At 36.6% G+C, this 14,860-nt stretch overlaps 1 protein-coding gene across 1 annotated transcript in view; it reads left to right on the top strand.

The window, feature by feature from the left end:
* The first annotated feature begins 6,654 nt into the window (after positions 1 to 6,654).
* Positions 6,655 to 14,860, top strand: part of LOC129262431 (spatacsin-like) — a 54,273-nt gene continuing 46,067 nt past the window's right edge. Inside the window, exons 1-6 of the mRNA XM_064099818.1 lie at positions 6,655 to 6,874; positions 8,447 to 8,640; positions 10,089 to 10,322; positions 11,478 to 12,306; positions 13,320 to 13,440; positions 14,482 to 14,632. Coding sequence (XP_063955888.1) covers positions 6,681 to 6,874; positions 8,447 to 8,640; positions 10,089 to 10,322; positions 11,478 to 12,306; positions 13,320 to 13,440; positions 14,482 to 14,632 — 1,723 coding nt within the window. The 5' untranslated portion in view covers positions 6,655 to 6,680. The remainder of the gene's footprint in view (positions 6,875 to 8,446; positions 8,641 to 10,088; positions 10,323 to 11,477; positions 12,307 to 13,319; positions 13,441 to 14,481; positions 14,633 to 14,860) is intronic.

Here is a 14,860-nt window from a genome sequence, read left to right as displayed (position 1 = left end):
CCCTCATCGTTAATCGACTTCTCCTACAATCCTTACGACGTTTATGCCAGTTAGAATCCTCCTGCCATCTTTACTGTCGGGTTTCGTCTGTGTGACTCCCTTGTTTATCCACTTTCATCGTCTTTCGACTTTTTCAATCCTTACTAACGACATTGAAGTCAGTTATGTTATGTCGCCCATGTCAACCCCCCCCCCCCCCCACACTCCGGCAATTGATTTCTTGTGCAATCTTCCATAACGATGTTGAAGTCTTGTTTCTCATAGGCCTCAATGCCAACCGTCCTCACTGTCATATAACTTCTTATATCATTACAATGATGATGCCTGTTGTCTTTCTCATGGCTCCCTTTGTCAACCATCCCCATGATGCTATTGAATTCCTCTTCTCTCATGTTATGGTTCTCGTGAGTTCGTCATCCACCCTCATTGGCAAGCGACTCCTTAAGCACTCCTTACCAACGACACTGATGTCCATAATTATTCCTGGCTCCCCTCTTTATCCACCCTCATGGATTATCGACATTATCTGCCATCGACACTGCCAGATATACTTTGAGCCATCCGTACTGTCAGGTCTCTTCTAAGGCTTTCCTCGTCCCCCAGCGCATCTGCAATTGACTTCGTCTGCCATCCTTGCGACGATCTTGATGTCGGTTTATTTCATCCAAGACTCCCCCTTTACCCAACCACCCGAGGATTTTTTTTTCAAAGAGAGTCAATCGCCCGTTTCAGCAATCGAATCCGTCAACCATCCTTGATGTATCATGTATGGCTCCCATATGGCTATATATCATGTCCTTCGTCATCCACTCTCTAATACAATCGACTTCTAGCTTCCCGTACTGTCATGATTCTGCTAACTCCCTTCGTCATCAACCCTTATCGACAATCGACACTGTCGGCCATCTTTCTAACGATGTCGATGTCAAAAGATTTTTCACCAAACCTCTTCTATCAACCTTGCTCTCAAGTTTCTCATTCGAATCCCTTGGTTACCCACCCTCATCGACAACGGTTTATCATGCAATCCTTATTAAAGACGTTGATGTCAGTTATGTTTCTTCTGACTCCCTGTGTCACCCAACTTCTGTTAACCTTAATCTCAAGTTTATTTGACTTCCTCAGTTACACACCCTCATCGGCAATTGCTTACCCCTGCAATCTTTACTAACGACGTCGATGTAAGATATGTTTCATATGGCTCCCTTTGTCACCCATCCTCTTCTTCCAGGGGTCTTCTGTGAATGTTGTGGTTACCCACCCTCGTCGGCGACCGACTTCTACGATCCTGAATAACGACGTTGATGTCAGTTATGTTTCTTCTGGCGCGCCGTCTTTTCTTCGGAAATTGACTTTTCCTGCCATCCTCACGGCCAAGTTTCCCTTATGACCCCGTTGGTTATCCACCCTCACCAGGAATCGACGTCGTCCGTCATCCCTCTAACGATGTTGATATCAGTCAAGTCTATTTTGTTATTACCTTCGTCAATCCCGCTCATCGATAATTAGCCACGGCTGCCATCCCTACTGTCATTTTTTTAATTTAATGACTCAACCGCCTTACATGTTCTGCAACACTTACCAACAAACTTGATGTCGGTTGACTTATTAACCGCATTCAACGCTTACTTACGCCAAGAATTGTATCAAGGTTTGATTATATAATTTCTTTCTTTCGAATTTTCTCCCTTTTTAGTTTGGATGTTTATAAACAGATCAGTTCTGAAAACTTTCTTGTTTTAAGAATATGTATTTTCAATAATTATAGTAATATCAAAATTCAATATTTACCCAGGGTAGCCACTTCAGCATCATTATTCCAGCAGGGCCATAATGTATTTTTACTCCATCTCCTTTCTATTCCGAGTGCCTGGCTAGATGGCAGAAGGTCCAAAGTCATTATGACTCGGCAGTGAGTGAACTGCGTATTCGTTGTTAATGCGTGTCTTTAAATATTTCTATTTCCCCTTTCTCGCGTCTATTCTTGTGAGAAATGTGTTTGACGGTTGCTTTCGGATTTTATTTTTCTTAAGTTGTAAAATTTGCCCTTTTTTGGGGGGGAGTAGTGTTTGCTGAAAATGATTTTTTTTAATTATTATTATTATTTTAGGTGTCAGAAAAAATTTGACTGGTAAGTGCTTCGGAAAGTGATGTTTACTTTTTTTTTCTTTTTTTTTTACCGGAAATTACTCCCTGTAATTGATAGATTTAGTTTTTCGAGGGAAGGTACTTTCGGAAATGGTGACCTTACTGACTTTTTTTCTTTTCTTTGCCCCCTCCTGATTATATTTTCCAAGTACTATCACTACCAATGTTTTGTGTGTGTGCGTGTATGTTTGCATGTGTTTGTTATTGGTGTATGTTATACATGTTTTATGTATTAAGCGTTATATGTCAAGTTGTGTGTGTTTGCATGTGTTTGTTATTGGTGTATGCTATTCATATATTAAACGTTATATGTCAAGTTTTGTGTAGTATGTATGTCATCATGTACCATCTATTATTTGTTTAAACTAATCCAAATTACCATTTGTTATCATGGTCAAATTCATTTTATACCAACACGGAGTCCTGTTGCTACCTTCTCGTGGTGACTCTGTTAAGTGCAAAGGTGTCACTGTGATATTTGGTGGTCGTTAGAAAACTCAGCCGTAATCTTTTATAAAATAATTTCTCAAAGAAATATATATATATAGTAAACAAACAATTAAAAATTTAAATGTGTTGACGGGCAATGGTCAGAATTGATGTTACGGTTACAAATTAAAATAGTAACACCTCTGCATGCACGACTAAAGCAACAATCGATAAGATTTATGATTAAACCAAAATCCATTCCAGTTATCTTCTATTTATCTCGAAACATTCCTTATAACAGTCCTTAAAATGCACTTTTCCAGATTACATCAAAAAGATTTCAGCTTGCGCTACACGCTCGCATTATTTGTATGGTAAGGTACATAAGGGACTTTGGGGACTTCGACCCCACCACCAGTTTCTTCAATATTCATGTACCAAAAATGAATCTGACTATCAAATGTTGATTTCAGGCATGAGTTAATTGACCCCCACATCCACATACACACAATCACCCGTTATATACACATAGGTTTTTATATTCGTCCCGCTGCCCCTCTTTATGAATTCAAACGACAAAATGAGATGCCTAGTCTGGTTTGTAAAAAATTAATATAAAAGGTATTTAATTAATTCGTTTCTTCCGATTTTCTTGCAATTTGTCTCTTCTTTCAGTGTGTGCGTATTTGCTTCAAGGTGCTGAGGATAAACGCACTGGAAGTTTGTGCATTGTGAAGATCATTATACCATATACTGTTCCATGTAACATTTGATTGCTTTGCCCACTATATATTTAAGAAATAGTGAACCATAATTAAAAAGAGAGCCCCATTTTATTGTTTCATTACGCCACTTGAAGGGAAGACCACACTCTAAAAACACAAAAGCCGAAAAAGGGCTGATGAGTGACGGCGTTTCCCACCATCATTAAACATTAAATCTTTCCACTCTTTCATTTTTAAGAGTGCGCGGAACGCCCCCCCCCCCCCCCCCCCCCCCCATCAGTGTACGTTCAAGATTCCGTTGGGGGACTATAATTTAATAATGGGTAGGCGAAAGAGGGCGCCAAAAAGAAAGGGAAAGAAGACAGAAAGGAAAAATCGAAGTAAGAAAAGGGAGAAGAGAAAGGAAAAGGAGAATTAATGGAAAAGACGGAGGGGAAAGATAAAGAGGGGGGAAATGAAAGAAAAAATAGCGGCATGGGAGCACTAATTTAACCTTTAAGGTACGTCAAATTGATTGTTCATCATGTGGCGCCAAAATAATGTTTAACATGGAGGCGTCAAATTTGTCTCAAACTCGAATTTTAAATTTAACTTAGGGGCACCATGTTAATTTTTTAATGATGCACGCCAAATTGACCCGAAAGTAAGGGTTGCCAAATTTGTTTTGAAATCAGTGTCACCAAATTCATTAAATTTATTCACATCGCTTTGAAAACTCATCAAATTTTTTGATAGATCAAATTCATAAATCAATACAAGTTTCTTAATACATCGTACATTTTGTGGAAATGGATACAGACAACTTTGAAATTCAATTGATGATATGTGGGCATGTTTAGAAACTATGTGATATAAAATCTTGACGAATATATGACCACTTCATTGAAAATTTTCAAATTGATTATGTATTTCATGTTACAGATGGGCAATCCGAATATTTGGGAATGGGGGGACTGAAAGAAGTATTTCTGAGACTGAAATGTGCAATGCTATGCAATAAACACAGAGTTTTTCAATACAAACAATTACAAAGGGCTGTGTACACGAAAAGGGAACTTTTTAAATTTGGTTTTGAGACAGATAATTTGTGTTCCTTTTGTAAAAAGAAGTTGAGTCTTACCAACATTTTTTTTATTGTCCTGAAGTTAAGCGATTATGGGAAGAGATGAGTAAAATATTTCAACTGAATGAACTTGGCAGTGACAGTTTGAAAACAATTTTTGTGGGGATATCTGGAAATACTACAAGAGTAGCTTTAATAAACTGTATTATATTCTTAATTAAGTATATTATTTTTAGTTCAAGAAAACAGGGAATATTGCCAACCGTACAGAAAGTGACACATTTGGTTAAAGAGTATAGAGATACAGAATATCAAATAGCGTTTAAAAAGGGGAAGCTGGGGGTGCACTTAAGGAAATGAGAACAAATCAATCACATACCTTTCTTAATACTATGGATGTATTGGTTGCTTCATTTTGTTTATTTGTTCAAATACAGATAGTTGTACCAGAGCAGGATGCATCGTGTGTGGGTGTACGTGTGTAGATGGATGTGTGAGTTTTGTGACGGGGAAGAGGGGGGGGGGGGAGCTGTGGGTGGTGGTGAGTTTGTTTGTTTGCTTGTTTTTATTTCCGAATCAGATAAAAATATACAATATACAAGAGAGATACATACAATAACGGAGGATCACCCAATTCAGCTGTATTTTCAAAATACTGCTGTTCTTCCTTGGGGTCCTACATTTACCATACAAAGTAATATACACCATAAAAAAAAAAAAAACATTTCAGAGTAAAATACAAAAAGTTGAAAGTAAAAGTTGAAGTGAGCTTTGTGAGTGTCTGGGGAGAGAGAAGAGGGGGAGGGGTATGAGGGTAAGGTGAGTGTGTAGGGACGTTTTAGGATAACCTTCCTCTAATTAACCTTTAAAATAATATTTTATCCTTTTTTTATTCTTGTACAATTAATATGTGCAAAAGAGATTATTTCTATTCTATTCAGGGAAAAAAGTCATCTTTAACAAAGTATTATTTTTTTTTTGTCGATTGATATGGGTTTTTCCCCTCTGCTTTCACATTGTTATAGAAGAGAAATTTGGCAGTTTAATTTCATTTGTAATCATTTTAAAAATATTTGTAATCTCATTGATATTGATATATTTATTTGTTTGATTGTTTATTGATTGTATACATGCAAAGAATCTTTATTTATATGAGTTGTGATAGTAAATTTTATTGATTTGAAAGAGCAAGAAAATAAAATATTATTTAAAAAAAAATTATAATTCAACAAAAGTTTACAATGTAAGGGAAAATAAAAAATATAACATACAAAAATGAATAAAGGGAACCCACTGGAAAGCAAAGCATGTTATTTGTGTTTCATGAAATTAATCATTGATTAAGGATTGATTTTAAAAGTATATATAGGGGCGCCAAATTGACCTAAGAAGGGAGCACCAAAATCCTAACAAACTATCCCGACTCACCTAAAATAAGGGGGCACTAGCGGTGTATCAAACGACTATTTGATTGGATTGGAATTAGGGGGCGTCATTTTGATCGTTTATTCCAAAGGTGCGATTATGTTCAGTGGTGCGATCTTGAGGGGGATAACGTTGCGTATGAAAAGACATTTCTATACTGGAGGGAAGAATCAAGAATTTTGTCTTGAGAGATTTAATTTGGGTTTGATATTCGATGATTAATATCCTGCTTGCCCTTTTTTCCTATCCTATTCTTTCTTTTTTTTTTTACTTTCTCTATTAGGCCTATTTTCCCTGTGGTCATACGCCAGTGGTTTATTATTCCAAAAATAAAACAAAATACTAATGAAATGAAAAAAGGTAGTTTTCCAATGTTGGTTCCATTTTAAAATTTTGGGTAGGCACTGGTGAGTGGCGTAATAGCCAATGGCAGCACGGTCCAGATTCCCCCCCCCCCCCCCGATTGCACTCTATTAAGAGTAAAACTCTGGTTAGCTGTTCATGAAGACGTACGTTGATGAAACAATCAAAATTTACAAAAACGATTCACCCTATTTTACTCTTTTTGATAAGCGGGTAAGAATATTCGCCTATTCGAGGCTAATGATGGTTTCAAAAAAAGAGTAAAAGAAAATTGGCATATGGTCGAGCTCCCATTTTCCTATTTACCCCCCCCCCCCCCCAAAAAAAAAAAAAGGAAAAATAAATAAATAAACCAACCAACCCCAACCAACCAATCCAACCAATTCAACATAATAAGTTGAAGTTTTTACCACAGAGATATTTCTCTATGTTTTTGTCCATTCTTGGAACAGACAAAAAGTCCTGTGATAGGCCGAGGCCGGTCGGCCGCGGCCTAGTCACGGGGGCGGGTCACCTGACATTTCACGATGGAGGTTTCTGAGAACCGGCATTCGGTAGCTGTTCGGAAGATTAAATCGGAGTTGAACATAAATGCCATCAATAATTGCTATTTTTCTGTTAGGTTTGGATCAATCTTGATATGTGGAAGAGAAAATGGCGATAGTCATAACCAGAATGAAGTATTCTTCATAAATAGAAGTACCGTTCCGGACGCGAAAAGGTATGTGTGTAGACCCACTCGTTCAAAACTGTGTCAGCATAAACATGATAAATTTTGACAAATCTTGAAATGATACATCCTGACTGGATCGACCTTCGAAGAGGGCTGGGGCCGATTGCACGAAAGGGTCTTTCCAAGGACCGTCTTTCGTGTCGCCCATCTTTTATGATGCGCTATAAGTGGGGTGTTTCTGAAATTAACGATAAACAAATACAATTCGTAAGCTTGCTTTTAAATAAAATTTTATACAATTTTGTAAGATATCACATCGGTCTATAAATGAGTATAAACGAATATTTTGTTTATTTTAAAGGACGGATAAAATATGTTTGCAGATAATTTATTCGAAATGCGTTTCAAATGGCGCATCATAAAAAATTGGCGACACGAAAGACGGTCCTTGCAAAGACCCTTTCGTGCAATCGGCCCCCGGCAGGCTGCCGTTAGGCTAGGGGTAGGGCTCAGCGACATGCAATTGACATGTCGAAGTACTGTCCCATGTAAAAATCTGTAATTCCATGATACAGTAATTCGGATTAGACATGAGCTTAAAGTAGGGTACCTCGAGCGAAGTTTGTGCAGGCTCCACTTCACTACCGCTACACCACGCTCCACCTACCCGAACTTCGAGACCGTGAACTCTATCTGATATTCCGAGTGACAAAGGTGGGATTTTATGGGGGGAAAATATAAAATTCATGCAACATCACGATCTTTAAAAACAATTAATACTAATATTCTAATCTTACTTTACACAAAGTTTCACTTCTTTTCCATACTTCTATCAGTCTCAAAATTGGTGATTTAGAGCCAACATGAAGTTCCTCACACGTATAAATAATTCGCTGCCGATTTCAAAACATCGCATGCGCGCGCGAGGGTCCGAGCTCGGACCGGACCCGGTACCTCGCGCATATCGCCTGCGATATGGCAGCGAATTATTTATGTATGAGGAACTTTATGTTGGCTCTAAATTACCAATTTTGAGACTGATAGAAGAATTGAAAAGAAGTGAAACTTTGTGTAAAGTAAGAATATTAGTTTTAATTGTTTTTAAAAATCGTTATGTTGCATGAATTTTATATTTTCTCCCCATAAAATCCCACCTTTGTCACTCAGGATATCAGATCGAGTTCACGATCTCGAAGTTCGGGTAGGTGGAGCGTAGTGTAGTGGTAGTGAAGTGGAGTGGAGCCTGCACGAACTTCGCTCGAGGTAAAGGTAGATCTATTCTAGAGTAGGCCTAAATCATATTTGATTTGCAAGGTATTGGACATGTATACTATTGTAGGCTAGTAAAATTAAAGTGACCCAGTGATAAAATTGAAGTTTTTGAATATGGCCTTTTTTGCTGCTGTATTAATCGCATAATGCAGGCGAGACTGTTAGAGGTGCTCCACTTGTTTCATTCTCTACAGGGAAGCTATATCCCAAAATTAAGTCTTGATTTTCATTGTTTGATACAACATTTTTCATTAAAAGATAAGTCTGGTGTTTCTCTCCGTGGCTCAAATTTTTTTTGTTATTGGATCAGTTGGAAATCATTGGTTTGTTCTCTGTTTCATTTTACAGACTTTACAGATGGACATCCAATAGCAATGTCAATGACGATAGAGATTTGTTTCTAGTTCTTTCCAACAATGGTTCTCTCACTGGAGTTCGTCTGCTGTCTTCCTCTTCATCAGCCTCATCTTCTCTTACACAATCAGCATCACAAGCGGAGGTCTTATGGGTTTACTCAGCAGAAAAGCTCAAGCAGATGATAGGTATAAACTTGTCTTTTATTGAAATATTAAAAAAATTCCTTGCCAAAAAAATGGTAGATTAAAAAAAGGTCTGTAAAGATTATCGCCATTCAACCCTTAAAAGTTATCAAGTAAAAAAACAATTGAAATATTGATGGAAAGGGCATTACCCTTAGGTACAGATAAAGGTACATTTTCAGTCGTTGGTATACAGTTCGACCAGTGTATAAAGACTGTCCTATGGAGACAGGAAAAGTGGTCTTAACTAGACAATCTTAATGGACAAGTTTATTTTTAGCGAATACTGTGTGAAGGAAATTTAAGGACGTTCCCCAGTTAAAGTGAAATCCATGTCATTTTCATCAAACTTTGCACATACATACTTTAGAACCTTAATATTCGAAATATGCAAAAATTAACATAGGTCCATGTGCTTGATTTTTTGCTATAGAGCTTCAAAGTTCACCCAAATTGGTGTTCTTAAGAATTGCGCATTCAAAATAATTTGACATTTTTAGACCGCCCAAGATTACTACAATGAGTTTAAACCTATATTACTCAGTCAAAATACATGAAAAAGTCATCAAAATTTAGCAAGAGAGTTAATAATTGTATCGTTAGAATGAAGAATCTATTTATAGTGATATTTGTTTGCAATTTTAATTTTAACAGCACTGTCAGTTCTTAAAAATGGCGTAAAAGATAACAAAATCCCAATCTTAAAAATGTAAAATTTCAGTAACAAACTACAAACGTACAATAAATGCTGCACTTTATTCAAAATCCATGTCATTTACACCAAAATTTGCAGAGTTGTAGAGGAAGGTATACCTAAGAGGTACAAACATTAAAAAATAAGAGTTCATGTGCTTGTTTTTAAACTATCAGCAATTTTATTAGAGCAAATGTGCTTTTTAAAACACCAAAAATGCGCCGAATGCTTTGTATCTATGTGAAGAAAAAATCAAAACCACTCTAACATTTATTCAAACTCGGGGTAATATTCGTGATTCTTGACAGCACTGCAGAGTAAAGTATTTTGAAATTGTAGATAATTTTTTTTTGAATGGTCCATGGAATAATTCAATTTTTTAGCTTCATGAAATAACGCATCGGATCTGCAGTTAAAGTGCAGAAGATGAGAAAAATCAGCTCATACCCGCAGCAAATTAATCACCTGTTCATCCATTGTGACGTCAGCGCGCAGAGTGTAAACTATGCGCAGATCATAATGCGCACAAACATAACTGTGGAACGTCCTTAAAGATGTGGTCTTAATACATAGTCTTTCTATACAGGTGTTTGCTTAGTATTGATTGTAAATCAAGAGACCTAGCATGGTTATTTTAGAGAAGCAATTTTTAAAAGAATGTTTGTTTTAAATACTAATCTATTTTTTAAAAAGCATTTCGCTAGTATAATATTTATTGCCGCTCTGATATAATTGTTTATTTTTTTATTGTTGGTAGGCATCAATGAAACAGGAAATCTACCAAAGGTCAAAATCTTATCGGCTGAATATCCCTCAGTATCTCTCCTGATTGGGAAACGCTTCTGCCAACTCCTACAGACAGGAAATGACCTCTCGTCTGAAGAAAGCTGGTTGTTGTCATGGCAACAAACAGGAATCAAAGAAGATGATATTGTAAATGCCAGACTACAAAATGGCTTCTTGTTCACTCTACACACATCAGGGAATATATGTATCCTTTGCTGAGACGTAATGTTTACTGGTGATTGGTGGTGCCGGAAGGCTCTGATTATGCTGAGCTAAGGCGGCTGTCACATCTGGTTATACATGTAGAGTGTAGCATTTTCATGGAATAACTGAATGGTGATGATATAATAATAATTATAATAAGAATAATTATGATAATAGTAATAATAGAAATAATAATGATGATAATAATGATAATGATAATTAATATGCAACATTTATATAGTGCGTGAAACCATGTTTCTAAGCGCTGTATACTATTGCCACAGCTTTAGCATGGCTACCCTTGTCAGACACTCAAGCAATCAAGTAATTGTTTTCTACCACTGGGTACCCATTTTCTACACCTGGATCGAGAATGGCAAATGTAAATAATGCTAACAGGGTTCCCAGCCCATCAGGAAAATCATGGAAAATTATTTTACTTTTTTCCAGTCGAGGAAAAATCAGGGAATTTGATCAGCCCAAAAGTCGAAAGCACGGTAGTCAGTCAGACTCTGTTATATTTTGTTGCATATCAAAACATCATCCATTGAATGACTTGTTATGTGTGGTACTAATTAGTTTTATATTATTTTTTATACTGAAAATACATGTATTCACTGCAACAACTTAGAAAACATGAGAAACTGGGAATGGGTTTAAATAATTATCAGGGAATTTTTGGAAATATCAGGGAATTTTGTTCTCTTGAAAAGCTGGGAACCCTGTGCTAAGCACCTTGTCAAAGGACACTAGTGCTGTGGTGTGATTTGAACCCAAAACCTTGTGATTCAAAGTCTTGAGACTTGTCCATGTAAGCACTAAAAAACAAATATAATCAGCAAAGTTCAGAGAAAATCCCCTCAAAATTCTGTGTTGTGTATTTTTCTAATCATAGTCTCTTTAAAAGTTTTAGGATTTTATGTCAAGATTAAAACATTCAATATTGAAATATCCTCTCAGTGGAACAGCAAGTACAGTACATTGTTAAAATTGTAAATTCTAGATTTTTGTATCAATGCATTTCAATACATTTGAAAAATGAAATCCCTTAGACTTACCAATTGAATTATTTTTTAGTTTGGTGACGTAATCTGACAGGATGAACACAATACTATACCTCTAGTATTTTCTTATCTTAACTTGACCAACAATCCAGCTATCTTCTCTGTTCATCAGGAGAAGCTTGTTGCCCATGTGAACCACAAGGATTTTATTCACAGCATCTTTACAAACGCAGGAGTGTTAGAATCGCAAGAAACGGGAAAGCCAGTTGACTTTGACATCAGTCCTGATCTGCAGAACATCATTGTGACCTACAGTAATGTGAAATACGGTCTTTACAGGATCAATCTTGCGGAGTACTTCTGCCACAATCCAAAGCATGTGCTTTCATCCTGGAGAAAGCAAGAGATTGTTCAAAAGAAGAAATCGTTGAAGGTCGACAAGGATGAGGATGAGCTTGACTTTACCCGAGGTGCGACTCCTGTCAACGAGAAAGGCAGACCAACGAACAGAAGCTGGTGGAACTACTTGGATGATCTTAAACTCAGGCTAACAACGGGTGGCGACCACACCAAAGGGGCAGTCGCCAATTCTTCCGGTGATGATATCAAAACTTGGCAAAGGTGGTATCTAATAGCTGATGGACACCTCTCTGTAGGAAATCCTAGAAGTGTTTGTACAGAGCAGACTAGTTCAGCCAGGAGGAATCGTGCCTCAGGGTTTCGTAGGAAGCTTCAAAGGCCACCAGGATCCACAGTGACACAACAGGACAGGAGTTCAAGGGTTGAAACAAAGACGGATTCACTTGTGTCCACTGCTGTACGCTGTCCCAAGTTGTGCAAAGGGCTACCGGTGAGGGCGGTATACGCCAGCAATTCGTCAGCCATTGTTTGGTACTGTGGTGCTCTTCAAGCTGAAAGCACTGACAGATACGGTGGCCTCTGTTTCTTAAATTTCTCGGACAATGCAACAATATTTGACAGGTGAATAGTATTCAGTTTAATAGGTACATGTATATATCAGTGAAAACAAAGCAAATTATTTTTGAAATATTAATAGACAGTGGAGAACAATCATTTAAATTTGCAGTTTCAAATATTACTTTTCCATCAACTTTATATGTAAAGAATATGGTAAACATGCAACATTTTCTCTGATGAATAAAGATATGGTACCTTCTGGACTAATCTCTTTATACAGTGCATCCAAGAAAAAAAGGAAACTTAGATGTTCATTTATTTTTTCTTGCATGATTAAATGATTCATAATATCATAATGAGGTTCCGTTTTTCTTCAATTTTGATACATAATATGATATAAGCAAGATGAGCAAGAAGTGTTAAAAAATTTAATGTCAATATCAAGTTGGGCAAAAAATAGTCAAGATTTGTTTAGGTTGCAACTGCCATGCATCCTAATTGGTTAACTCAGAAGCATTCTTTGTGTTGTCTTGTTTATGTGTGGATGCCTATTTAAACACATTATTTTCGCTTGTGCCTTCACATCCGGTTCTCACGTTTGGTCGGGCAATCCTGTAACCGGACCATTCAAGTTTGAGTCCAGTTTACATGACCTTTTGTATATTTGACTCATAATTTTCAAAAATCAAATAAATTGGACCCGAACATTTGTATTTATATTTGACTGACAATTTTCACAAAATGGCAGGTAAACTGGACCCAATTTTTCAGGATTTTAAGGTGCCTTTTTAAAGATTGGGTTACGCAATGGCCCGTCCAGACATCATAATATCCCAATATGGTTGTACAAGCCAGTTTTTATTGATTTTAACCTGCCATGCACGACAGATTTGCTGGTATTTGGTCTCATCAAAGAGGAGATTGCACTCATGCTATTAGTGCTTAACTTGAAACCACCTTATATTGTTATTTTGATTCATATCTCTAAAAATGGGTTTCCTCTTTTGCGGGACACACTGATTTGCTATCAGTGTTATTGAATGTACTAATTTTTTTATTTCTGTGTTTGTATTTAGTTTTGAGGAACCGACTTTGTTGTCTGTCTCAGATGATGCCACTCATCCACATGTGTTATTAACGCGGTCAGAGGTCAGACTTCTCTCTGTCAACCTAGAACAGGAATCGGTCGTTAACAAGGTAAATTTTTAGAAGATCTTTTAAAGTTTGCATGGGAGTATAGAAAACGTTTAGGGAGTTATGGTTCTCCGTGTGGTTAGTTCTGAAAACAGACAGCACTGATGACGGAGAATCAACCTTCCCGGAAAGTTGAGACACCTACTAAGACTTCTCGACTCACCCACTCTTCAGCTCCAAGTCCTTACTTGTCATCTTGTTATATGTCCTTTGAAGTACTTCACCTTATATCACCAAAGATACTTACTACTTTCATCCACCAAACAGTCCTTTTCAGGACTAACCACATGGTGAACAGTAAACCTCTTTAATGTTAACGTAAATGTTAACAACCTCAGAAGGGATATTTGTGATGCGTCATGTCCAAATCAGGCAGAACTCGCTTAACAAGAAATTGAGAAAATTTATTAATATACATGTATATGTAAATGCTAAAAGAAAAGAATTTGGGGGGGGAATGTTTAATGCTTGAAGTATACTCTGTTTAAAAAAAAAAAGATAAGGGGAAAGTGTCAGAAAAGTAGCTTTTCTGTGAGCCTTTTTTCTCAGGCAGTTCACACTTATGAAACGTTATTCTTGTAGATATAATTTTCTTAAACGCTCAGACCTGTGACATTTAAAGACTATTATCTCTGCAAATACACTGTCCAAATGCTTTTGCTAAATTTCAATTTTAAAGCTTGAGAAACGCTGCATCAAAATCAGTGAAAAAAATATTAGAAAAACCTAGTTCTGTCCGCTTTTGACATAATGCATCACATTTATTCTACTCCTTCACACCCAAATTGTGTGTAGGTTCTTAGAAGTAATCACCTTTCTTTCTGATAAGTTTGTGCTTGAAAGTGATAAAGACAATAATACATATTATTATAAAGTACTCAAAACATTTGTTTCTATTAAAATCCAGGAAAATAACCACGCATACTGTGAGAGAAAGAAAATTGAAAGATAAGCATACTATCCAAATTAGATAATTGATTTGAGATCTTTAATTAGGTCACCCTAAATACCTTATCATATATTAACTCTTTTTTGTTTAATTAGATGATGGTATACAAGTCAGCTGCGGTGACTGAAGCCCTTTGCCATCTCAATAACTGGGACCATTGTTCCATTCCTATCCATGCACTGGAGATCGGACTCAAACATCGACAGTTGGATACAATCGCATTCTTCCTCAAAAGTAGAGAGAACAGTAAGTCATCCTTACAGAAAATTTAATTTTATAATGTAAGGTTTTTTGTAAGTAGCCAAAACAGTAATTTGGTCTTCGAAAAAATAAAATATCTTTTCTGAAAGAGTAATTATTCTTTATACTGTCAAAATTTCTGATTGTACAGTTGAATAGAAAACAAGTCTTTTTTTTACCCAAGTTTTTGCAGACTGTTTGAAAGTTTCAATGAGATTGCAGTGTGCATATCTC

The sequence above is a fragment of the Lytechinus pictus genome, chromosome 5 (genome assembly GCF_037042905.1).
Source record: "Lytechinus pictus isolate F3 Inbred chromosome 5, Lp3.0, whole genome shotgun sequence".
Classification (NCBI taxonomy): Eukaryota; Metazoa; Echinodermata; class Echinoidea; order Temnopleuroida; family Toxopneustidae; genus Lytechinus; species Lytechinus pictus.
This window is presented reverse-complemented; position numbering and strand designations above follow the sequence as displayed.